This window comes from Eleginops maclovinus, chromosome 13, assembly GCF_036324505.1.
Source record: "Eleginops maclovinus isolate JMC-PN-2008 ecotype Puerto Natales chromosome 13, JC_Emac_rtc_rv5, whole genome shotgun sequence".
In the NCBI taxonomy this organism is placed as follows: Eukaryota; Metazoa; Chordata; class Actinopteri; order Perciformes; family Eleginopidae; genus Eleginops; species Eleginops maclovinus.
The window spans coordinates 4,432,153-4,457,279 of NC_086361.1; the positions used below are offsets into that span (position 1 = coordinate 4,432,153).

Genomic DNA, 25,127 nt, shown 5'->3' on the forward strand with positions numbered 1-25,127 from the left:
ACTTTTCTAGCATCAAGATATCTTTCCTATTACAACAGCTCTTGTTCTTGTTTTAATAAATCCTATTAAATCCTGTTTATCTCACTGCACTGCTAGAATATTACACTTGTTTTTAAATCCGTGCCTAATTGTTGGTCCTCTTTTTAACTATACCCCTTCTTCCATATTAAAGGAATGCTTCACCCCCCGACAATATTGTATGTTTATCAATCTTACAATTTCTTACCATTCATTCATCGTAAAGGCATGCGACAAAAAAAATAGTTCTTTAAGAGTTCAAGATACTACATATTTGATTAATATCAAAACTCATTTTGGGAGTGAAGTATTTCTTTAAGAAGATTCAGTAGATTTCACAACACAACACCAACCTGTTGTTGTCAAAGATCTCAAAGCCGTAGATATCCAGCACACCAATGACTGTGTTTTTCCCATGAAGCACTGGGTTGTAGTCTTTCACTTCAATGACGCTGTTGATACGGTTTACAATCCAGCCAAAGAGTCTCTCATATAAAGCCTAAAAGAGAAATAAAAGAGGGTGTAACAGAGCCGGAGATTCAAATATATGACAACTGTGAAAATTAAATGAAAGGAAAGCTTGATTCGGTGATGTTAATATAATTTTCCTGTCCTGGAGAAGCTGTAAAACATTTAATCTGTGTAGTGTGGTACAGGAATGAGCCTAACCCCTTAACCTGGAAATTAATGAGCATTTTTGCAATACTTCATCTTAAAGTCAATGGCCTTTTGAATGAGTTTTTGGTTATATTCCCTAAATAAGATCTTTGGTAACCACAAGCTGAAGAGATTCTCAGGATTTGTTCAATGATATAAAATACATCAGTAAATACCTCACTGGTAACGTGTGAGGCTTTTACGTGTCTTAAAAATAGCGTTTGCTAACCACTGGCTAAATAGGACAACTAAATGTCATCACGGCGAACATTAGCTACCTTCAGCTTAATGATGGTGAACAAAAGTCATGCAAAAAATGGTGCTGATGAACTTTAAATGGACACTCAAAGGCATTAAATACCCACCTTGGCGAAAGCGCTACACCCGAAGCAGGCGTCCTGCTCAGTGTGTCCCTTCTCGATGACCTCGCCACCCCCGGTGGCCACGGTGCGGAACAGCAGGCTCTTACATACGCTGTCCACCTCAGTGTCTAGCAGCTCAGAGATGTGGTTAACCGCTTCCAGTCCCACAATCTGAACGCTCTCCCCGTCGCTCTCAAACTGCAAATTACCCTGAAGAACACACCGTTACAGCTCATGATAGATCCAGGATCTTATCTGTTTGATACTGCTGGTGATCTCATGCTTGCAAAAACTAAAACATACTTTCTGTATTTTTATTAATCCAAGAATACCTGCTTTTACTCATCTCAATAATCCCTTTTATAACTTACCAACAGAAGAATGGCAGCTAGGACCTGATAAATTGAAGAAATCTCCTCTTTTGAGAAGCCAATCACTTCCAGGGCACTCATCACTGCTTTGTGGCTTGAGCGGTCATTGTTGGAGGTCTGTAGAAGGAAAATATGGCATTACTTTTATCAGTCTATATGAGATGCAGCTCAAAAAGGCAAATCTTGATTTGTGCCAAAGAGAGTACAATGGTTAATATCTTACACAGCATCAAAGGCAGGAACATCACAGCAACAAATACATCATGGGTTCTTTTTATTATGCTAAAGTGTGCTTTCTCTTTCTTCTAATGACCCAAGGAATTATTGCCTCCGCCATCCTAAAGGATCTTCAAATCCCTTAAACACAGAGCTTAGGAACGAGAAGCTTTTGGAGGAGCTTAGAAAAGGAACTGAAGTAAAGTTTGTAACAAGTGGCCTGACATTCTAACAGAATCAAAGAATGCTCATCTAGCAGCTAATACTGGGTAAAAGGACAGCAAGTTGATAAGTTAGCATGATCAAAAGAAACATGTGTCATCAATGTGGAAGTTTACACAAGTGGAAAAGACATAGAACGTACAATTTATGACACCTGCAAGCCCAAAATAAGCTGTACAGTCACTTTAACATATAATGTGTGGCAACAAGAAGCTAGGTACCGTTTTGGATTAGATAAATGTAATGGTCAATGTTTTACAATTGAATTCCAGTTTTCCATGAAAGAAATGTTACAAAAAATGTTTGTGTATGCTGTCAATTAAAGCCCTAAGAAAGAAATAATATTTGCCAGGATAATAGTATTCATATTCAGAATACTTAATTGCCCATTACATTTAAATATGATGGAAATGTGTCTTTGGCACTCGTACAAAAACATAACACTCACCATACACAGTACAACACGCATAGAAACACAGAAAGCGGGAAAGTGCATCATAAAGTGAATAAGTGGCAGTCCTAATAAAAGTGCAGAGTGGTTTGTTCTTCCACTGCCCTGGGTCCATTAAAATATCAGGTTCATTCAAAATAAATAATTGTCTTTACATTCAAATGAGGTGCTGGTGTATGGTGCATCTGTAATGTTAAGGTGATAAACTCACGGCAGCAGCTGCTCCCTCTTTGGTATACGTATAAAGAGCAGGATCATTTTGTAGATGAAAAGACTCCAGCATCTCATCCGAGCCTCCCCGCAGTAACTGTCAACAGCAAAGTTCATATCCAATTCAATACATTAAATAATGCAACTTCAGGGATGAATATGGAGTATCACCAGTGTATGTTTGCAGCAGTGGCACAGTTAGAGGTTACCTGGTAGAAGGAGTGGAAGTTCCTCTCCCCGTCTTGCTGATGGACCACCCTGGACTTGAACAGGAGAACACATTATGGTGGTAAACCAGACATCCATCCTGAGACAGTTTTACACTGATGGGCTCCAGGGTCTGCATTACAGAAGCTTATAACTTGCAGAACATATCTTTACCGTTATTATCGTAATGTTAGGAAAAAAGAAGTTACACATTAACAGTTCAAGTCAATGTTCCAATTAGAGATAGGAATGTTGAACATCTTACCATCCTCCTATCATTTGTCAGTGTACTTATTTTCTTTTTGATAGCATCACAGCCTAGACGCCTGACACTGAGGAGACTGTGTTTTCCATCTTTTTATTCATCTCCTGTGCTAACATTGTCATACTTTTCTCCCCCCAAAACATGTTTGGATTTTCTACATCAACACCTCTAACTCTGACTCACCACTTTTGGTTGTGCTAAATATTTTCTATTTCGATGTATATTTCAATAAAAAATGTACGGTTACAAACGGTTGTTTAGCCTTGTCGAATGAAAAAAGTAGTGTTGGTTGCAAGGTAACAGACATAACAGTTGACTCCTGTAGTACAGTAGCATATCAGGAACAATCTGATCTTGGACTCTTTTTATTGAAAGGATTTAGATAGGAAGTTCCTTTAATATGTCCCAAGTTAAGTGTTGTTTTTCGTTCCTGCTTTGTCTGTCCTTTCTTTTATTCATTTTTTTATTTTATTTATTTATGTGCTTTGATCTCAGACAAGAAGAATGGTGTTAGACTCTCTCATACTTCTGTGTGACATCTGAAGGTAGAGCTAAAATGTACACTGAGTTTATATTTTGAGAGATAATACAAGTAAGCAAAATTTCTCAGAGAGGACAGCCATAAGATGTGTGAGTTTTTGACGTAACAAAAGAATAACAGAGCCTCTAAAGCAAGATTTCTAATCTAAAAGAAAACAAATATAAGTAACTCTATGAAAGTGCAAGAGGTCTTGTCATTGTCATGTTTCAGAGACAGATTTTTCCCTGGATGGTTACTGAAATTTTACATCTAAAAAGAAAGGTTTTTTGCTTTGATTTTAAGGGATTTGACATAAAAAGTTTTTCTTTAAAAAATCTCAGAGAAAATCTCTTTCTAGTAGACACATGAAAGTTGATTTGCATTGCGATGAATTGCGATTTGAACAAAATCACGATCAGTTAATTTTCATAAAAGGGATTCAGGTATAATTATTTTTTCTTCAAGACAATCAAAACCAAACCGATTACAAGTTATGTCAACACAGTCAAACTATTGTCTTCTGCCAGAGTATATGCAGCCTGATCATTCCTGCCCTCTGAAAATGTATCACGGCACATCATTTGCACCAGCTCTGAGTGCCAGACGGTTCCTTAACAGAGCTGATAAAAGAAGCAGCCTTCAGTAGCCCAAGGTAAGCCATTCATTAACACGCAGCAGATCGGCTTCACAGATACATCTATTCCTGGATGTTCCCTCACAGCTATTTGTCATCGCTTCATGAAAGTTTCATGTTGTTATGTGAAAAATAAATGAGCCAAACTTTTCTGTACTTTCCTTCAGAAGAAGCCTTGTCAAAAGTACTCATAACTAGTCTTTTTTTGTGTTTCTTTTGCTCGTGAAGGTCACCTGTCTTTGGTCAGAGCCCCTCTATCATCCTGCCTCCCCACCCACCCCCTCACCTTCTCCAGCAGGTAGTTGTTGATGTGTCCTCCAGTGGGGTCTCCGTTGAAGTTGAAGTTGATGTCCATGTACTTTCCGAAGCGGCTGGAGTTGTCGTTGCGATTGGTTTTGGCGTTCCCAAAGGCCTCCAGCACACAGTTTGATTTGAGAAGCACATTCTTCACACTGATTCATAACATGGTGGTGACCGATGACGGAGACATGTGAGAAATCAGAGAGGTGAAATTGAGTCACAAAAAACAAAACAATTTATGGTAATGTGATATACTCATGATTCAATTAATTAATGACTCTGCTGTCATGTCTCCTCTCACCTCTCAACCTCCACCCTCTGGTTTGGGTTTGTGATGGCTGCGATGTACTGCATGATGTATTTACTAGCTTCTGTTTTTCCTGCCCCACTTTCACCTGAAACAAGCACAGATAAAACAACACTGTTGAACAGATCAGCATCTGCATAATATAATACAATTTAAGCAATGTCTGTTCACTCTTTTTATATATTTATGAAGTGAATGTCCATAATAACATGACGCATTCCTAGATGTTTGTGCTTAACAATGCATAATGAACAAGGATGCGTTTTTGCACGTTTATGCAAATTTATTGTAGTATATGATTACAGTAAATAACAAGTAATGGTGAACATTTATAAGCATCAACCCTATAGTACGTAGTCAGAATTTTGATTTGACCAAGATTAAGAACATTTTTATGTTCATATGTAGCCTAAACCATTAAATTATTAGTGATTCCATATTATTTCACAGTGAAATAGTATTCGTACCACAAAGAAAATCGACCAAAAAAAAAGTTTCGGCGATCTATGTGGTATATCTTCAATATTACCGTTAAGGAGCCAGATAAATACTAGCCCTAAACCATTTCACGTTAGCAGTAGTGTGTGACTGTGAGAGGTGTTGTCCCATATTTAGCTAGTTTAAGTCAAACGCTGTCCCAATAATTATAAGAGCTAACGTTATTTAAGCGTCTAAAAGGCCCAGGAACTAGAATAGGAAATAGATAGCTACGAGGTATCGTGCTAATATCTCTAATCACATATTCGCTAATTAATTGGCTAACATGGCTACTGTGGATGTTAAAGACGTTGCCTCTCAGCAACACTGGCGTTGTAGTTTTATGTCCTACACTTTGGTCAAGAGTGAAATATGTCAACAACTAAAAAAGCTAGTTTGTTTTGTAAGGTAAAAATATTGCACTCCGAATCAAATTGGCTCATACTCCCAACTTTTCTTCTAGGCTAGCACCTGTCCCTTCCACAGGATGTTAACCTCAGCTAATGCTAACTATGTGAGTAGCCTAATGCTGACAAAACATAACTCTATTATAAGAGCGTAATCAGCTGTGAAATTTCAATGAGTTTTCAAATCATAATTAATTAAAATATTATAAACAATAAAATACTAAGCAATAACATTCATTAAATGTTCTTTAAGTGATTTAAAATAGGGTGACCAGATTTGAGGTGGCGAAAAAGAGGACACTTGCGATTGTTGGGGGGGAAGTATAAGTACAGTAGACTTCTGTGCAAAGCGCCATTCAATTTAAGTACACGCTTAATGGTCCCATGAAAAACTGTGAAAACCGGACGTTTTCATGAATTTATAAAACCCCCCCGGACGCTCCGGACAGGACATAAAAAGAGGACATGTCCGGGCAAAAGAGGACGTCTGGTCACCCTATTTAAAAGATGTTACTCATTTAGCAAGCCTTACATACTCAGGGGGATTTGGAGGTCTACGTAATATTTTAAGCATATCAGCTTCAAAAAAGGTAAACGAATGTGATGATGTGTAATATCATAACAGACCCTGTCCGCACTGTGCAGCTCCTTCAGTGACAGGCTGCTGCACTTGCGGTGTCCTTCCTTCCTGCAGCGGTCAGACAATAACCATCATGGCCCCCGGTAGACCCCCTCTCACATAACATCACTGACTATAACACCCCCTGTGTTAATAACTGTTGCAATACATATCTGGCTGCTATACTTTTATTTTTATTGTTGTGTATTTTGCAATTGGGTGATTCTTGTATATATACTTTATTTTTTTTAGTATCTTGGGCGTAACATTAAGCTGTCTTTGGCTCTTTCTGTTGTAACAATGCAAATTTCCCCTCTGTGGGACTATTAAAGGTATTCTGATTCTGATTCTGAATTGAGCAAACTGAGATACATAAGCCACAGAGAATGAAGTGTTGATATATCAACATAGCTTTTCATCTGGCACCACACACAGGCCAAACCTTGCTATTAACACAGGGCATTTCCATTTTTCATCCACATGGCAGTTTTATTTGTACTTAATTTAATCGGCAACCTTATGTGAACATTTTAAAAATATTTCTATTTTATGTGCTGGCAAATATTGCATCTGATGTTTAAACATTATGCCACATGGAATCATTCCACAAACAAGAAAATGAAGACTTTGTTGTCTGGGTTGCAAATTTAAAGTGTGGGGAATATCGAAAATGATCTCATACACAGCAGAGTTCACACTTTGCAGGTCTGTGGCTCCGTCAGTAGGGGCTTGGACTGGGAATCGTAGGGTCGCCGGTTCAAGTCCCCGAACAGACTTTAAAAGATATGGAAAGTGGACTGCTACTTGGAGAGGTCCCAGTTCACCTCCTAGGCCCTGCTGTGGTGCCCTTGAGCAAGGCACCGGACACCTCCAATCCCCCCTCCCCATTGCTCCCCGGGCGCTGCACGATAGCTGCCCACTGCTCCTAGAACTAGGATGGGTTAAATGCAGAGGACCAATTTCACTGTGTGTGCTCTGCTGTGTGCATGTGTGTGACTAATAAAGAGGGTTTCATCCTCCGATTCTATCTATCTATCTATCTGAGGTGAAGCTTTAGTGTGAGAAAGACAGACCTGATATGACGATGCAGGTGTCTTTGGCCCGTCTCTTCATGGCCTTGTAGGCAGCATCAGACACTGCATACAGGTGAGGAGGGTTTTCATACAGCTCCCGGCCCCGGTACGCATCAATAGTGTCTTTGCCATAAATGTCCATCTGCCTGTACGGGTTAACGGACACGACTACTTCTCCAATGTAAGTGTAGATGCGGCCCTTCTCAAACCTGTTCCACAAAAGAAAACACAAAATGTTCAATCACATACTTCACACTACTTGTACAGGTATTATATATACATGTCAGGTAAGCAAGTTTATACTCACCAAAAAGGTGTAAGCAAAAGCCTTAACTTACACACCCTACATTCAAAATGAAAGGAATCAAATAAAAAATTGCATATAAATGTATCCTAAAATCCCAAACAGAATATTTGTATTTCCTTTTTTTAAATGCATCCACAAATGACTCTTGTGGCTTATCTAAGCTTTGAATTTGTTTTAACCATTTTTGTAAATATACACACTGTGATAGATGTATTAGATGCATCAAATACAATTGTGTGTAAATGCTACATCTATGCATACGTCAGATACATTTCAACCATCCGTTTAAGGCAGAAAAAAGTTATTTAGACCCATTACATTTTCAGACCACCAATAAAAAACCCTTGAGACAAAAGTTCCATGGCAGATCGTATACCTTCATGTCATACGTAGCATCCTTACAGGAAGTGACCCAAGTGTGTGTTCACTGAGAGCAGGAAATGAAACTTGTGGGCTAAAGGGCGTCACAGCCTTGTGTAACCTTATGGTTAGCTGCAAGAGGTAAAATTGACGTGTCACTAGGTTCAATGTAGAAACCTTTTTTTTGTAAATGGTTCTACGACTAGCTAGATTAGCGGGACTCTGATGATACCACGTGTAAATGTAGATTGAATTCATTATAAATGGATAATGTCAGAACAAGGCTAAAATATTGCCCTCTTATTCTGAAATTTGGTCAACAATAGCAGTGTACTAATCATCTGTTTAGTGGATCATCCATATGGTGTCTGTTACACTGTAAAGTTAAGAAACATCATTTAGCCACAATCACTAATAATAATAATCCAAAATGAGTGTATCAGCAATAAGAAAGGCATAAAACTAAATGTAATTGCATATTAAAGGTCCAACAGAAAAGGTATTAAATTCAGCTGCTTTTAAGTATTATTATTATTTTTATTATTATTATTGTAGTAGTCAATTTGTGCATCTTATTCAATTTACTGCACTATATTTCAAGAAACATAAAAATTATGGCTACTGTCCTAATTTATAAACTTAGCTACTTTTGAGCAGATAGCAGAATCTGAACGCACAGTTAGTTTTGTTCTTAGAGAAGGTACACTACTGGAGTTTAGGCTGGAGTTTAGGTTCACTACCTGCGTTGTTCCTTAAGAATCCTGCCCATGAACTGTTGAAGTTCAACCATTAAAATAAATGTCTTCAATCAGTTCTTGATCTCTGGTAGATTCACAAATGTGATAAGGACTTTTGCCATAATTAGGCTCTAGTGAAGAGTCACCACCAAGGCCTCTCTGTTTTCCAACCTCAAATGGCAATCTCTTTTTAGAAATATCCTGCTTACAGAAAACCCAACATAGGGAAAAAATACATTGCTGATAACTAGCCTAATGAAGTGGTGCAGCAATGAGTCCTAAACGTGGAAATGACTTAGCATTTTCGCATTTTCAGGCTCCCTTGCCTCAAATTCAATGTTTTTTCTAATTAGTTTTTGGTTAGATTACATGAAAAATGGTCTGTGTTCAACACAAGCTTACGAGATTTTCCCATTTTGTTTGAAAAACATATAATAAATCAGTAAACATCCCATTGGTATACGCCTTAAGCTTTTAAGTGCCATAAAAATGGCGGTTGCTAGCAAGTTCCTTAATAGGACTACTAAACAACATCAAGCCAAACAATAGCCACTTTTAGCTTGTATTGTTTTTTGACAAGGGAACCCTTGCAAAGAGATGTTAACTTCTGGGATGGCCTTCAAATATATGTCATCATTGCATGACTCTAAGTAAAGGAAAACAGTGCAAATGGAAAAACAGGAATTAAAAAACCTGATCTCACATATATGAAAAAGTAGAGCAGGTCATTCAATTAGGCACAGATCACAGCACAAACCTCCTGCCTGTTATACCTGTACAAGTCTGATCAAGCTGTGTGTGATGAAACGCTACAGACATTATGTGCAAAATGGAACACACCAAGCCTCAGTCATCTGATGTCAAGTAAGAGAGTAAAGAGTTTTTCTAAATCTAGAGCTTGTTTGATCTTGCTTGACATTTTGGTGTCTGTCTGCCTGTGCTGATTTCAGATGACATTTGTGAACTTTCACAGTTTTAACTCAGGACATTGAGCCCTCGATGTGAAAAACACAGAGGAAGCGAGAATGGACCCTTTCTGGAACATTGTAAAATCCTCAAAGATTAACACCAAGAAAGAGTCACGGAATAAAATAAAAGTTAAATTAACTTCAACAAGTTTAGTTGCACTAGCTGTTTTATTTTTGGCATAATGTGCCATTACTGCCATGTGCTTCATGTGTTTCTCATGACAGCTGTGGTGATGATCACATCCACCACAAGTTTATATCTGAACCATGGGTGAGCGCGAAATGTAGAAATGACACACACTTGTCTTTTTTACCCATATATGTCATCTTTATGTCCTCTTGTAAAAAGAAAATTCATAATGATTATGTCAACCTTAATTAACTACTATTGTTACATATTTATTAAGTTTAAGAGGTCAGAGACTTAACAAAATACACCTAAATAAAATAAAAAATCAGCAATACCAAAGAAACAAGCCGTTTTCCTTCTGAGGTATGAATGAAGCGTTACCCTTTGCATCTCTGACACCCAGCTGCTTCCCCTCCCTTCTTCCTGTCTAACAATATCTTACCTCAGCTTCAGATTATCCATGAACTGCTCCATGGTGACCTCATCCAGCAGCACAAAGTCCGACTTCCCAAACTCCAGGCCCTCCAGCTCCGCCATCCCTGTCCTCGTTCAACAAACACACTTTATAAAATAAAAGACGGACAGGACCCAGAGGAACAAAGAGCAGCTTCAAGGAAGAAGAAAGAGAAGTATGGTTGCCTTCTGGGGCCCGGTAGTGTGAAGTGTGTGTGTGCTGAGGGCGTGGCGAGCTTGCTGGTGGATTTGAGGGTGTGCTTATTCGAGAGCTGTGGTCTACAAGCTACAGCACGTCACCCATCAGTCAAGCCTCGCCGCACACACATCTGTATAAATAGCAGGAGGCTATCTTTAAGAACTCACACCACTTCTGCATCCTCCTCATCTATGCCTCTCTTCCTGCCACAAGACATTTCTAAACTCTTACGACAAGGCTTCACTTTTTGCTTTTTTGGTGCATCTTTTCTTCCCAGAGCCCACATCTGTCACGCTGCCAAACAAGCACAGTTAACTTGGTAAATTTGGGGTTAGAAAAATGGCCTTTATCTCCTGGGAAGGATCTTGGCATTTCCTTTTTTAACTTTGCATTGGCAGTGCAACGTGTCCCATAGGGATTTCCCTAAAACCAGAGATTCCCAACTCTGTGCACACTGAAAAAACTGAAACATTTACTTTAATTAAATATGTTATGTCAACAAATGTCACATAACTGTATTGTATTGTCCCACTGGAAAATTGTCAAGTGCATGAGGGCTCTTGAGGCCTCTGTGCAGTCCAGAGGGAGGGAATAACCGATAATTCATAGTGTTCTGACTTTAAACACAGGGTTAACCAGGGTCAGTGTTTAAAAGAAAAAGGTAAACAAGGACATGGGTGTTAAGCCTTAAATATATAGGTTCACTGGTACTCACAAACTTAAAAATAAACATAACATTAACAAGGATTTAAAGGCACAGCACCTCTCTGCTCACCCCTCACTTTACAAGACTGTGGCTCAACTAAGCTGAGTGAAAAACAGTGTTAACCTGTGATGTCTTTCAGGAGCTTCGCTGAGCTCAGACGCCATCCTTAACCTAAAGTGCAATCATTCAAGTGTTGCTTTGGACAAACTGCTAAATGTAATGTAATGTGAACATACAGTTGCCTTCAGGTAGCCTAGAGCAAGAAAAGCCCATGATTTTTCCCTCTCTAAGCTACTGTAGAAACAAGATGTTGCAACATAATAAAAACACAACCTACTTATTATTTTAAACTCATAAAAACACAATTATGAATATCACATTTCTTTTCTGCCAATAGATGCAGAACAAATTGGTCCTTTATGTGGAATTTTCTATCATTAATTGGACTAATTATGATTATTGCCCAATCTTTCTTGGTTGCTAAGGGGATAAAAACAAACTTTTTTTCAGCTACAACCATCAAGCTCATTTCTTCCCTGGGATCTTTTGCTAATGTATAGAAGCTATCTTTTTCTCTGCATCAGTGTGAGGTGTTCAGTTTATAAACAGTGCAGTTCTTAAACACAACATGTTTCAGCACTGCTTAGATTTCCAAACACAGGATGAAACAGCTCAGCCTGTGACTCAGAAGGGTTTTTACATCATTAGCCACAGTTGTTATGACTGTTATACTGTGTTTTCTGTTTCACGCACTGAGTAAGGGCTAAGGATGAGCAGCTACTTGGTAAGACAAGAAGGCAATGCCAGAATGCCTCACTGCTAGCTGTTAACTATTTGTGTTTACGGCGCTCCTTTCAGTTTAAATATAAAGGCTTGTTTCACATAAAAACACAAAACTTTTTTTTTTACAGCAATAGCAACATTTTCAACTAAATTATTAATCGGCAGTCTGCAGCATATACCACTAACTGAAAATAAAATGGCAGCTTCCTTTTTGGGGGGGAAATACCACAAAAAGTACATATTTGGTAAATTAAGACGCCCTATTCTCCTTTAAAAAGTTCCCTCTAGACGGATTTTCTCTCCTACACCCTTCCCCCCTTGCCTGAAACGCCTCTATTGGACTCCTTAGAAAATACTTCGGTAACATAATGACATCACTATGCAACACTCCCAATTCTATTGGCTGGTGATCCAACGCATTGTACATGATAAGATAGGCCAGACATCTCTAAGCAGTTGACCAATCACAAGTCGGTCAGCTAACCAATCAGAGCAGATTAGGCTCTGGTTTCAGACAGAGGGTGAAAAGAGGTGCTGCAGCACAGACAGTATGAGAAAAATAAAGAGCTTTTTGAACATTAAAGCATGGCAACATGTCCCAGGAGAGGCACTAAATACTGATATGAAACCTGAAGATGAGCAGAGTAGGCCCCTTTCAGGTTTGTATTGCTGGACAATCCCAATTTGCAGACTGAGATTTGATGGCTTTCATACAGCACAGACACAGTTGAAAACTCTGTAGACTGAGTTTATATATCAAGCTACTATTTCCAAAGACAAAAATATACTTTGATGCTAACAGACAAGAAGTACTTATTGTGCTAGAATGTCAACAGATCTATCTCAATGAACAAACATAATCTAATAATGAAATCCATGAGATGCATGTATATCCATCCACAATTATAAGTCCAAATTTAACTTTGATGTTAAATGTTTTTAGTCATTTTTTAACCAAACCTTTAATTGGTAGGCTTACCGTCCAAATAGGAAGTCCTGGTGCAAACAGATTTCATGTACTTTTCGGATACCATGGCAACAGACAAATACTACTAGGGGAATTTCTGAGGAACATTTTAGTATCAGGCTGATCTGTGTTTTGCTATTAGTCACAACTGTTGTTACGTGTGCAGCCCCGTTTCACTGGACGCTTAACTGCATGAAAAAAAATGAAGAAAACATTACCAGTAAAGCGACTTCACCATCAAACTGAAACCTTCAGACACAAACACAAATCAGAAAAATGAAAATGACCTACCTACCGTAGAGCATCTGATATCTTGAAAGCCTGTTCTCTTTTATGTTACATCTAAAGTGAGTTCAATATCGTTTAAAGGCTTCAATATCCAGTTAAACCTCCAGTTACTCTTCCTGTAAACACACATGCATGTTACATCCTCATCAGGAGCGGAACTTCCTCTCTCAGCATGAGTTCAGTCCCCTGTCTGACACTGTTTCACTTCCTCTCACGCCTGTTTCTGTCTCCATCTAGATGGTGCCATCAGGTGTTACAGTAACAACAGAAACGCTGTGACAAGAGCTACAAATGCACAACGTAACCAGTAGGAAACACATGATTCTTGTTTGTCTTAGGTCTATTCTACACCCTTGTGTTTTTTCTCCATCCAACGGTTAACAAAATAACAAAAAAACATTGCAAAAACACATAGATCTCATTATCAAAATCAGAAAAGACTTTATTGTTTATGTCAGGGTTTTAAAACCCCATTTTTAAATTAGCAGCCATATAAATTCTTCAGTTTTGATGTTTACATGCATTATATTTTAGCCCTTCTGTTTATTACAAACATTTATAATGCAAGAGAATAGCAATAATGAAACAAAATTGTGCAATAGATGTCAGCTGAATAACTGTTTTCAGTGCAGGAGAGGTTAAATATTATCAGGCACAACAATATATTTAGATTATTTGTATGGAAAATATCGAATAATACAGTGTCCGAGTCTTAATGAGTATATTGCATGATATTTATCAATCTGACTTAACAAATTTAGATGTCACACCTCAATCATTTTAACGAGATGATTAAAAGGACAACAGATCACATTCCATATTTGCAAGCCTGATATTAACAGCTAATGATCACAATGCATTGTATTGGAGCAGTGTCAGATTAGCAGTTGTTATAAAACTGAAATAAAAAATGTAATAAAATGTGAAAATGTCAACATCACTACCAATAAAGGGAGGCAGCATCAATACACGTCAGCTCTCGTGACGTTGAGCCACAGAACAAATCTGACATTCCAGCAGACAGCGCTATGCCATGTGCTTTAAAATCAATCTCTATTAAGAGAGTAAATTCAGTGGTACAAACATGTGCTCAATAATGCTATTGGCCTCAACAATACCGATAGAAATCCAGTTCTCATTTACAACATTGTGCAGCTGCAGACTCAATGAGACAAATAACAGCTTTTAAGACACATAATAGTTTTTAAAAAAGGTGACAATAAAGTTCTTGCGCTGTTTTCCTACCTCATTTACACAACTTCACTCCTTATTTTTTCTTTTTCTTAAAGGATGTGAACTTGCTCTTGAAACTGCTCCAGGCTTTGGATTTCATAGGTGATTGATTGCCTTTCTTTTCCATCTTTTGCTCATCAATCCTGTCTTCCGAAGCATCTCTTCTCAATGTATGGCGTCTTTTTTCCATTGAGGCTCCACCAAAACAACCAACAGCTCCCTGCTCATCATCCTGGTACCTTGATCGATGGTAACGGTCATCATCTGCATAAGGATATGACACATCGTTGCCCCCCCGAACTCTTGCATTCTTGTGACTGATCGTTGGCAGAGAGTTGCTCCTCCTTTTCTCTGTTTTAACCGATGTCCTCTCTGGATGTCGTGACTGCTCGCTCTGCCTCTGTAAGAGCATGCGTTTTAAATCGTGGCTCTCACGGGACGGTCCTATGAGGCAAAGTGTGTCATCCATGGGACATACGAGCACTGAGTTGTAAATGTTTCTGTCTTTCTTGATCTTCTCTAAAAGCACCCTGCCTTCGTGATCCATATCCTTCAGAAGGACTTCCTGTGTGCGCAGAGATTGGTTGAGATGATCCAGAAGGCTCTGTAGTTTACTGACCGCTGTTCTCGCGCTGTTCCCATTTAGAGTGATGTTGGCACTATCGCCTACTTTTACTACCACCATTGTGACATTATGGCATTCCAGGATGCCATCAATGTCTCTTTTTCTGAGCCGATCTGCATACCTAAACACATCTTCATCAACCATAAATGACTCTCTTTGAGGACTTAATGAGCCACGCTGATCTGGAGAAGTTGAAGGAGAAGCTTTGTATGGTAAGCTTGGATGTTTGTTTGGAGATGACGGAGACAAGGAGGAGGTGGGTGAAGATGGAGAAGAATGTGGAGGCTTGTCTCGGCTTCTGTTAGCATCAGACACTGAGCTGTTTCTGGGGTTGTGTTTTGGAACGGCTCCAGAGGGAGCATAGGAGGCTTTTGGGACCGGAACGATATCCGTCTTACTGTGTGATGCGAGAATCTGCTCCAGAGAGGCTATAACAGCCTTCAGCTTCAGAAACGACCCTTTCACATGCACCTGATCATGACTCAGATACCTCAACTCAAAGCCATGGGACTGGAGTAGTTGTTTAACCTCCGCTTTATTGGGGAAAATGCTCATATGTACTGTTGCCTCCACTGGTAAATCCATCTGAGGAAACACAGGTTGACACATAAACAGATAAAGTAAAGGGTTGATTGGAACATGGATAAGTGAAATGTGTTCGGTTACCTGAGGATGTTCAAATGCTTTTACTGTTAGATGATATTGTTGCCGATTCACCTACATGGGAGCATTTAGGCAAAACTGGAGCAGCAACTGTGAAAACAAATGTTTGACTTATTATCATTGGTTTAAAGAATGACCGACCTCAAACAGGGATGTAATACAGGGATTAAAATAATTGTTCAGTAAAGGTAACCATTTTTAATTTCTCAAGTGTCAACTACAGAGAAAAGTTGTGCATGATGCATCGAAAAACAAAAATGACCAAAATAGTAGTATTAATGAGAGAATACAGTACGACAAGAGGCTGACAGAGACTACAACATTGCATATTTCTTAGGAATTAGATTTACTGTGGAGCCATATTTATACGAGTTGCAAAATTATATTTATTAAACCATTGGGTCTATAATTATAGTCCATGATATCATATAGACAGTAAATGTCTACATCATGTTCCACCATTAACACTACTGCAGCTTCTACAGGTGGCCAGTAAGTGGCGATAAAGGCCACAAAGTGGTTAATAAGCATGGAGAGAAGAAATGATGGCTTCAAAGGCAGAAAAGCAGCAACAAAATACAAGTAAAAGTGTAATACGTTATACTCCACTTTTCACTATTCTTTAGTCAACTGGTTAAAGTGACAAGATAAAGTAAAATCAGTTATTAATCTGGATAATAGAGATACATTTCTTAAACCCTGGATGTTTCTTTTCTGGTTTTTCATTTTTATTGTTCTAAATATAATGTATATTATACAAATAGTTGTAATACTTTTTTTAATCAAAGGGTTAGGGTTCTTCGATAAAAAGAAGAAATTAGTTGAAAATGTAGACTGAAAATATTTCACTCGTGCTTGCCCTTTTCTCCACCCTCAAACTGTGATAGCATAAGTAAACATTTTTAGTCTTAATATTCTCCAGTTTACGAATGTCAATTTAAGGTTAAATATTAATATTTAATCAAGGCGACATGACACTTAAAGTCCGTTTCATCGAAAGTGAAAGTAACTCCGCTTCAGATAAATTGTGTTCGTTTGGCACAGCAACTTTATTAAACTTGTGAGTTAAGATTATATCCAGTGAAAACAGAGCTTAGATACAGGTAGTACAGAAAAAATGCAAGATCTTTATCAAGAAAACCCTTTTTAACCGAAACATCCCCTAAATTCAGTTTGAGACAATCAACGTTACTAGCTCGTATCAATATTTCCAATACAGGCAAAGGCACTGCAAAACATACCAAATAACGTACACATTAAAGGGCTTTGTTAGATCTGTAACTTACTTTAAAACTCACTCCTGTAACCTCCATGACATGACATCAGTGCGCGATGAAATCGAAAGTAATGGCGTCATTTCCGGTCCAGATTTACAGCTCGTGAATTTCACAGTAAAATAGTTCATTTTTGACTTTTTCAAGGCACGTCAAAAGTCAATACAAGTTTATAGATATTTGCAAATAAATACACTATTAACCGTGAAAGTATCTGTCGTACTGTCTCAATCTAAAAATATCAATAACTATTATTAAGCACAGACCTTTAAAGGCAATAGATCAGCTGTCTCCAACACGTCGCTCGCGAGCTACCAGTCGCTCGCAGCCCCCTTCAAAGTAGCTTGCCAAATAGTTTACATTTAAACCATAGACTGTATATATAAGATTTAAACACACATTTTCATAATATGCCAATTTCATTTGTCACCTGTACATAAAGTACCGCTCATCTTCTATCTGAAGATATGTTGCTACGATATTTGTTTTCACAAAATATGACACAGAGCGCTGTTATCAACCGGTATTGCTAACAATGGCTAACCCGAGCAGTGGCGGCTGGTGAACATTTTTTTGGGGGGGGGCGCAGTTGGGCGGCACGGTTTAAATAGCACTTTTTTAGAGGTTTAGCTTAAGACAGTTGGTTAGGTGGCTGCGGCCACATTCGTGCTTCTTACATTTTTGTGTGAAGTGCTTTAGATCCTTCATCCCGGTTGTAGTCCAAAGTGTTTCAGTCCCAGGACTTTGAAATAACAGACAAGGGAAACAAAAAAAGGCATTGCTCACTGTACAACCAGCTAACCAATTCCGCTTAGCATACAAGTTTGAGGAGAAAGTCCGAGTGTAGGTTCTCCCGCGATCAGTGGTCGTCTGTTGAATGTTTAAATCCGGACGCTCGGGTCCCAAGTCTTTCAATTTCTTCTTTTCGACATCTGATAGTCGATGAAACGGTGTTTTAAGTAGAGCTTGCACGGAGTTCTCAGCCATCGATGTCGCCATATTCACTCAATCTAAGTTTCAGCTAGCTACGGTGCTGCTCTTTACGCTTGTGGTTAGGGAATGATAACGATGCTGATTCGCCGAAATAGTCCAATCGCGTATCTAAGAATGTCACATTGAACTAAGAAACAATGCCATTGGCTGTGGGCGCAAAGATTTGCGCCCACAGATCTAAGTTTCATCCCCCAATGAAAAGCTATCCTTGCTAAAATGACTGAGAAAAGTATAAGCTCTCCTATAGACTCCCATGTTATCGGCGCCCATGGACGGTAGCCGACCTGCCTATTCTCAGAAAAGGCGAATGGCAATATATTATGTCCGGACACATTTTAGCGGTTCTTGACAGTGGTCTCCCATACACATTTAACCCATAAACACGGTACATTTCTTATTTCAATTATGTTGTATATATAACGTTTTTTAACTCAAAAAGTCAGGGTGGGCGGCGCCCAAGCGCCCACTATTGACGCACCGCCACTGAACCCGAGGTAATTGCTAAATCTGTAAACAAGGCGCGTCCATCTTTTCCGACCTCGAATGTGACGTCACTCCCAGTTCCGACCTCCGACCTCCGATGTAAACGCGGCAAACACCGAACGGGCATTAGCTTGACCATGGCATGAATGCAACAAGAGGCGGAAAACATACTTTTTTCACGAGAATTGGGAAATAGACTTTTGTTTCACAAGTGTAAAGGACAAGTGTGTTTGTTTGATCTGTGGAGTAAAGCGTGGCGGTCGGTAAAAAATGCAATGTGGAGCGCCATTTCACCACAGTCCACAGCACCTTCTCACGGAACTTTCCCGCTGGTAGCAATCTACGAAAAGAAAAGATAAAGGACCTGAAAATACAGCTACAACAACAGCAGTCTGTTTTTACCAGACCAGCACAGAAGGCTACTGCTTGTACGGAGGCTTCGTTTAAAGTGGCGCACATCCTGACAAAACGCAAAAAGGCCTTCACTGATGGCAGTGTTGTAAAGGAGGCCATGACCGCGGTGGCATAAATGTAAGACAGAAATATTGTCTGCTTTTGCTGATGTACAACTTGGTGCAAATACAATGGCAAGGAGAGTGTCTGCACTGGCTGTGGATGCGGGAAGACAGTTGGAAACTGACATTAACAGGTGTACATGGTTTTCTATTCAGCTGGATGAATCTGTTGACGCGAGCGATACAGCCCAGCTGGCTGTTTTCATCCGCATGGTTTTTGATGATTTCACTGCGCATGAAGAGTTTTTGACTTTACTTTCATTGAAAACTACAACAAGGGGAGTCGATATTTACAATGCTGTGAAGAACTACTTCACGGAACAGAAGATCCCTATTGAAAAGCTGGTGTCAATAACCACTGACGGAGCACCAGCGATGACAGGTCGTCACTCTGGATTTATTGCCCGATGCAAAGCGGACCCGGAGTTTCCGCCATTTCTGGCCTACCATTGCATAATTCACCAACAGGCTTTGTGCGCGAAGGTCATGGGATTTGAACATGTCATGGAGCCGGTTGTCAAGATTATCAACTCCATCAGAGCAAAGGCTAAGCAACACAGGACCTTCAAGCAATTCCTGGAGGAATGCACTGTGGCCTATGGAGATCTCCTGCTCCACACTGACATCAGATGGCTCAGTAAGGGTAAAGTACTGCAACGTTTCTTTTGCTTGCTGGGTGAAATCAAGATTTTCTTGGAAGAGAGGGGGGAGGACACCACCTTGTTATCTGATGCAGTGTGGGTCCTTGATCTTGCGTTTTTGACAGATGTAACTGAGAAAATGAATAACTTGAACGTAAAGAGAAAGACGTCTGCAACATGATCAGTGCTGTTAACGCGTTCAGCGCAAAACTGGCTTTTTTTTATCCAGCAGTTGAAGGCCAAAAGATTCCAGCATTTCCCCTCTGTCACAAAGGTTTTGGAAACCCATGCAGGGGTAGCTGATGCTTTGAACACAGAGAAGTACTGTGACCTCTTCATCAAGCTTGGCCAGGAGTTTGCAGACAGGTTCAGAGACTTTGAGAGACTTGAGCCCTGTGTGACATTAATTGCCAACCCATTCATGAATGTGGACATTAGTCAGATTTCTGGGCAGATGGCAGACCTTTTCTGTATCGATCCTGTGGAAATGGAAATGGAACTTTTAAACCTCCTGAGCTGAAATCTCAACAGCATGCTGAACATTTCTGGAGCTTGGTTGAGCCAGAAAACTATAAGAATCTGTGTCGAGCAGCTCTGAAGACAGCTGCTTTGTTTGGGTCTACATACCTCTGTGAATCTTCTTTTTCTGACATGAATGTCATCAAATCTAAGTTCAGAACAAGACTGACAGATGAACATTTGAAAGACTCCATAAGAGTGAACCTAAGTGGGCATACAGCTCTCTTGTTGGCACCATGCAGTGCCAGGTATCTCACTAACTAAAGGTGCTTGACTGAATATGTAGGCTAGTGAATAAATTACTGAAAGCCTATGTGATTTCAAAGGTGTGAGTTATGTTTTGACAAAGTGTCAGTGTTTTGTAAATGTTATGCAAAAAATGTGAGTTTATCAGTGATAGCTGAAAAGAAAGAAATGCATAGACATGCATACTGATACATATTTAGTTACATTTCTGTATTTTGAGTGTGAGTATTGGCTGCCAATATTTTGAAAATGTTCATGCAAAAAAAAAATGTTGAAAAGAGAAAGAAATGTTTTGACACGCAGACTTTGAGTTTAATTTGAGTATTAATGTTCTTACACAAATAGTGAGTGTTGGATGTATGTTCCGTATATGCTTGTGCCAAACGAAACCTCATTCAGGGATTTAGATACGTGTGAATAAATGTTACACATGATATAAAACACAAGTAGCTCTCCGTAATTCTTTTTCTTTAGAGGTAGCTCTCAGAGGGGAAAAGGTTGGAGACCCCTGCAATAGATGCATTTGCTGCGGAAGTCTTTTGTATTAAACTGAATGAATAAGCAAAATGTTTGTTTTCAACATTCACATTGTTGAATATTAAAACCACACGAATCTTGAAAGTGTTACAGATTTTGTTTCAGAATACTTAATTTGCTATTTAAAGCCGCTTTAGACATTCTGGGCAAAGATCTGACAGGATATTTACTTCAGGCTTGATTTCACAGATCAAATTGAATGCAATTATGTTTGGGGTATGCAAAAGTTGAAATATTTAGAAAGGAGTCATTTTCCAGTCTTTTCAAACTACAGTTATACATTTTAGAAATCAAAAGCATTTTGACTTTTTTCAGTTTCCAACTGACAATGATTTACAAACACAGCAACTGAGTTCATAACGTTTATTTCAACAGTGTTGACACACAAGAAAACCATTACAGAGATGTTCTGTAGATACACAAATGTGACCTATCATTTCCCTCTGCAGATGAACTCCAACTCTGGGAAATCTGCAGAAAAAGACATTTGAATTAATGATGTTTTTATGCCGAACATTGAAAGCTTTCACATTGATCTGAATAAATAACAATATGATAATAGGGGCACTATATTTAATTAAAATGGCATTGTGATAGATTGGTACCGTGTCTAAAGAATCGAAAATATAGAATGGTGATGAAACATGCCATTTAAAGTTTTTATGTATACAAGTCATGCTGCCGTTCTCTGCTACAAAAAAGGAGAAGCGTTTTTCATGTTATAGCCTCGTTACATTAATATTTTAATAAAAACCTAAAATGTATACCCTCAATTTAGTGTCAATTTCTCCTTCTGGTGTAGAAAAATGTTTATATTTAAGGCATTTTAGTGAGGTTTAAAATGCCAGTATCGTCATAAAACTACAAGACAAACTATCAATAATAAAAGAGATTTGGTTAACTGAACTAGATCCTGACAATCCAGGTTGGAACGAAGTTCTCTAAAGAAATGCTGGTAAAAAGCTGAAAGGTAAAAACGTACCAATTCACCTTGCTCAAGACCTTTGACATGGGACTTATGCACTGAAGCCCTCAGTATCCTCTACTACGAATTTCAGTTAAAGGCTAATTAATGCAGTAAACCTAAGCATGTGGTCTGGCTGTAACCCTGAAGGGACATGTTGGAGGTTTACCTATAACCCTGCCATGAGGAGACACAGCAGGGCCTCAAACGGCCTCACATCTCTCTAGCAGACACTACAGGAAAGATCAGAGCCACTGCAGGCTGAGCCTCGCTGGAAGGTCTGCACACGAGCAATGTTTTTAAGATATGGGATCGGGAAAAGGGCATGTTTTGGCATTACATGAAAAAATAAAACTGACCTTACCGTTCAGTTCATGCTGCAACAGTAGATGTCAGTCAGGAGGTCTGAGCAGGGCCGAACCTGGCTTCATCTCTAGTTCTGTAAAATAAACACCACAACAACATTTAACTACAGTAATGTGAACTCATGTTTAATATATAAACTAAACAGGTCATACAACACGAGGGATGACACAAACAGCTGGTGTACGGTAGTTTTAAACAGAACATGATACAAACGTCTGTAGATTGTGTTGACAGTATAAAGCAGCATTTGCTGGTTGTCAAAAAGGCTTCAAACTAATTATTATTTTTGTTATTAATTCATCTTCAGATTATTTTCTAGAATGATAAATTGTTTGGTCTATAAAAAGTCAGAACATAGGAAAATGTCCATCCTAATTTTTCCAGTTGGTGTGCTTAAATGTGTTTTGTCAGTCCAAACTGCACAAAAAAAGTCACTTAAAACAGGTTTCTGACATTTTTGCTTGAATAATGAATTGAATATACAAATAATGGGTGATACATTTTCCCCTTTAGCTGGTAATTCAATTAAGCCCTGGTTTTCACTTTACAGACTTATTTCAAACAAAAAGCTAATTTAACATTATAAATTCTTACTTTAAATGTGTATTATTCATAAACAGATAAGCCGTGAAATGTACTGATAGAATGTTTTGCCTGCCTGCACCCAAATCCCTTATGGCACATGGTCTACTATTGGTTCAACTAGTGGTTTTTTATGGTCTACCCAAATCAGAGTACAATATACAGAATTTGGGCGGGATGAAACTTCTTAGTAACAATGATCATTTTTAACAACCAATCCCTTTGGAGTTTGTTGGAGGTTTACCTATAACCCTGCCATGAGGAGACACAGCAGGGCCTCAAACGGCCTCACTTCTCTCTAGCAGACACTACAGGAAAGATCAGAGCCACTGCAGGCTGAGCCTCGCTGGAAGGTCTGCACACGGCTGCATGAGTATAGTGAATTAAACTAGATCCTGACAATCCAGGTCGGAGCAATGTTCTTTGATTACTTTGGTTATGAAAAAAAAAAGGAGGAAACTTACCACTTGACCTCCCTCAGGAAGTTTGGCATGAGACTTCTGCACCCGACATCTGAGACTCTTCCACTCCTTTAAAACAAATAAAAAAGGGGTTAAGAAACTACAGGCATCGACACTGGAGCAGTACACCAGAGCATGTGGTCTGGCTCTAACCCTGAGTTGACATGTTGGAGGTTTACCTATAACCCTGCCATGAGGAGACACAGCAGGGCCTCAAACGGCCTCACATCTCTCTAGCAGACACTACAGGAAAGATCAGAGCCACTGCAGGCTGAGCCTCGCTGGAAGGTCCGCACACGATCAGTGTTTAAAGATATGGGACTGGGCCACGGTCATGTGTTGGCGCTACTTTAAATGGAAAAACGACTCACCTTATTGTTCAGTTTAAAGTCAAGCTGGAGTAGAAGATGTCAGTCAGGAGGTCTGAGCAGGGCCAAGCCTGGCTTCATCTCAGCAGCACTGTAAAAGAAAAAGAGTCATATTTTATGTACTGTGTTTTTTTAATACAACATTTCCCTATACAAAAAAAAAAGGTGGTAACATCAAGCTTCATGTGCACTTTTAAGCAGAACATGATAATCAAAAATCCTTCAACCACATAGAAATGTACAGCCTTGCAAAGGGCCAGTGCAGATGAAAGGCAGAAAGAAGTAAGCTAAACTATTTAATATATAGGAAATCAGATGTGTAATAAAAATGAAGTACTAAAAAACAAGTAGCAGAATTGGTTTATTTGCATGCCACAACAAAGAATGTCCCTGCATAGTGTATTATTTACTTTTGCCTTGCTAAAAGGTTAAACATACTTCAGATAAGCAGGACCTGCACCCTCATCCCTTCATAGCACATGGTCTCCTATTGGTTCAAGATATTTCCCTTTAGATGTGCATTCATAAGAAAACATTCAACATAATAAGGCTAGGTTTAAACTAAGAGTAACAATAATTCCACTTAATCGATGGATGGCCCTGTAGTTTGTTGGAGGTTTACCTATAACCCTGCCATGAGGAGACACAGCAGGGCCTCAAACGGCCTCACATCTCTCTAGCAGACACTACAGGAAAGATCAGAGCCACTGCAGGCTGAGCCTCGCTGGAAGGTCTGCAGTGCTAACAACGTAATACAGAAGTATATAGTTTAACTGGGATGGAACTATAAAATGTACATTTAGCATGTCGTTTCCGGTCTGAACAACCCACTTCAATGCGTTCACATGGGCTGGTAGATAAAATACTGCCTCTAAAGTGTCAAACAAAAGCGAACTCAGTTTTACCTTAGCATCGTTGAGCTGTACGGTCACCCACGCCTTCAGTCTGTGAACACAAAATATAAATTCATGAAAAATGCGTTGTAAAAAGTAACATGTACGTGATGCAGTTACCAAAAGCACATCGCTCGCGTTAAACTGAGTCAAACTGTTTAAAAACAACATTCCTCCACAAAACACTCATTTAAAAACAAGAGGATAGCTAATGATACTTTCCTAAACGTTATATATTTCATAACTGAGGTTAGATGGAAGCAGATTGTTAAAGCATACCCTTCTCGACCCAGGCGTACCGTGTAGTGGACTGAAGCATCTTGTACCGGATGTGACGTCTTTAAATTTTGGCACGGGGTTTACTTATCGTTCTGCATACAACGTGTATCCCAGCCAGCAGGGGGCAGTATTATACCGAATATGATGGAAGGGTGTTAAACATCCATGGTTTGAACCTGAACCATTCTCAATTTCTTTGTTCCTCACTAGGGACTTTTTGTCTTTTTAAGTTTTGAATCCATAATTTTCTGGCAAGTGTGTTTTTAGTAAC

The 25,127-nt window shown here is 39.1% G+C and overlaps 2 protein-coding genes, 1 long non-coding RNA gene and 4 other non-coding genes across 13 annotated transcripts in view; all 7 read right to left on the minus strand.

Annotated features, from left to right (window-relative positions):
* myo1g (myosin IG) overlaps nt 1-13,354 on the minus strand; it is a 57,711-nt gene extending 44,357 nt beyond the window's left edge. Inside the window, exons 1-10 of one of the 4 annotated variants that reach the window (XM_063899266.1) lie at nt 13,218-13,354; nt 10,261-10,362; nt 7,317-7,525; nt 4,735-4,828; nt 4,420-4,585; nt 2,717-2,770; nt 2,509-2,604; nt 1,409-1,525; nt 1,041-1,247; nt 372-517 (exon numbers count right to left, since the gene is read on the minus strand). In XM_063899266.1, the coding sequence (XP_063755336.1) occupies nt 372-517; nt 1,041-1,247; nt 1,409-1,525; nt 2,509-2,604; nt 2,717-2,770; nt 4,420-4,585; nt 4,735-4,828; nt 7,317-7,525; nt 10,261-10,362; nt 13,218-13,231 (1,205 nt within the window). In that variant the 5' untranslated portion in view covers nt 13,232-13,354. Of the gene's footprint in view, nt 1-371; nt 518-1,040; nt 1,248-1,408; nt 1,526-2,508; nt 2,605-2,716; nt 2,771-4,419; nt 4,586-4,734; nt 4,829-7,316; nt 7,526-10,260; nt 10,363-13,217 lie in introns of those variants that run through there. The other 3 variants (XM_063899268.1, XM_063899267.1, XM_063899269.1) reach the window with 3 other exon arrangements.
* Nucleotides 13,355-13,630: 276 nt separating this feature from the next.
* si:dkey-154b15.1 (uncharacterized) lies at nt 13,631-17,277 on the minus strand. 2 transcript variants are annotated; one of them, XM_063900081.1, is made up of 3 exons: nt 17,022-17,274; nt 15,739-15,825; nt 13,631-15,657 (listed from the first exon to the last, which is right to left on the minus strand). In XM_063900081.1, the coding sequence occupies exon 3, from the start codon at nt 15,655-15,657 to the stop codon at nt 14,482-14,484; it is 1,176 nt and encodes a 391-aa protein (XP_063756151.1). In that variant the 5' UTR covers nt 15,739-15,825; nt 17,022-17,274; the 3' UTR covers nt 13,631-14,481. The 2 variants fall into 2 exon arrangements, with proteins under 2 accessions (XP_063756151.1, XP_063756150.1); XM_063900080.1 differs by having other exon boundaries at nt 13,631-15,825; nt 17,022-17,277.
* A 4,015-nt stretch (nt 17,278-21,292) lies between these two features.
* LOC134875480 (uncharacterized) lies at nt 21,293-24,957 on the minus strand. Of its 3 annotated transcripts, XR_010167204.1 has the most exons (7): nt 24,857-24,952; nt 24,590-24,629; nt 23,688-23,775; nt 23,320-23,385; nt 22,272-22,346; nt 22,077-22,187; nt 21,293-21,414 (listed from the first exon to the last, which is right to left on the minus strand). It is a non-coding gene; the product is annotated as an uncharacterized LOC134875480 (long non-coding RNA). The 3 variants fall into 3 exon arrangements; XR_010167203.1 differs by having other exon boundaries at nt 22,077-22,346; nt 24,857-24,957; XR_010167202.1 differs by lacking the exon at nt 22,077-22,187 and having other exon boundaries at nt 24,857-24,932.
* On the minus strand, nt 22,060-22,193 carry LOC134875577 (small nucleolar RNA SNORA9). Its single transcript, XR_010167241.1, has one exon. It is a non-coding gene; the product is annotated as a small nucleolar RNA SNORA9 (small nucleolar RNA).
* LOC134875578 (small nucleolar RNA SNORA9) lies at nt 23,083-23,216 on the minus strand. Its single transcript, XR_010167242.1, has one exon. It is a non-coding gene; the product is annotated as a small nucleolar RNA SNORA9 (small nucleolar RNA).
* Nucleotides 23,479-23,612, minus strand: LOC134875579 (small nucleolar RNA SNORA9). The gene has a single exon (XR_010167243.1). It is a non-coding gene; the product is annotated as a small nucleolar RNA SNORA9 (small nucleolar RNA).
* On the minus strand, nt 24,290-24,423 carry LOC134875576 (small nucleolar RNA SNORA9). The gene has a single exon (XR_010167240.1). It is a non-coding gene; the product is annotated as a small nucleolar RNA SNORA9 (small nucleolar RNA).
* Nucleotides 24,958-25,127: the final 170 nt, after the last annotated feature.

What these genes read in the sequence shown, in the direction of transcription:
- si:dkey-154b15.1 (XM_063900080.1), bottom strand. Translation starts at nt 15,681, where the DNA reads ATGTGTCAACCTGTGTTTCCTCAGATGGATTTACCAGTGGAGGCAACA.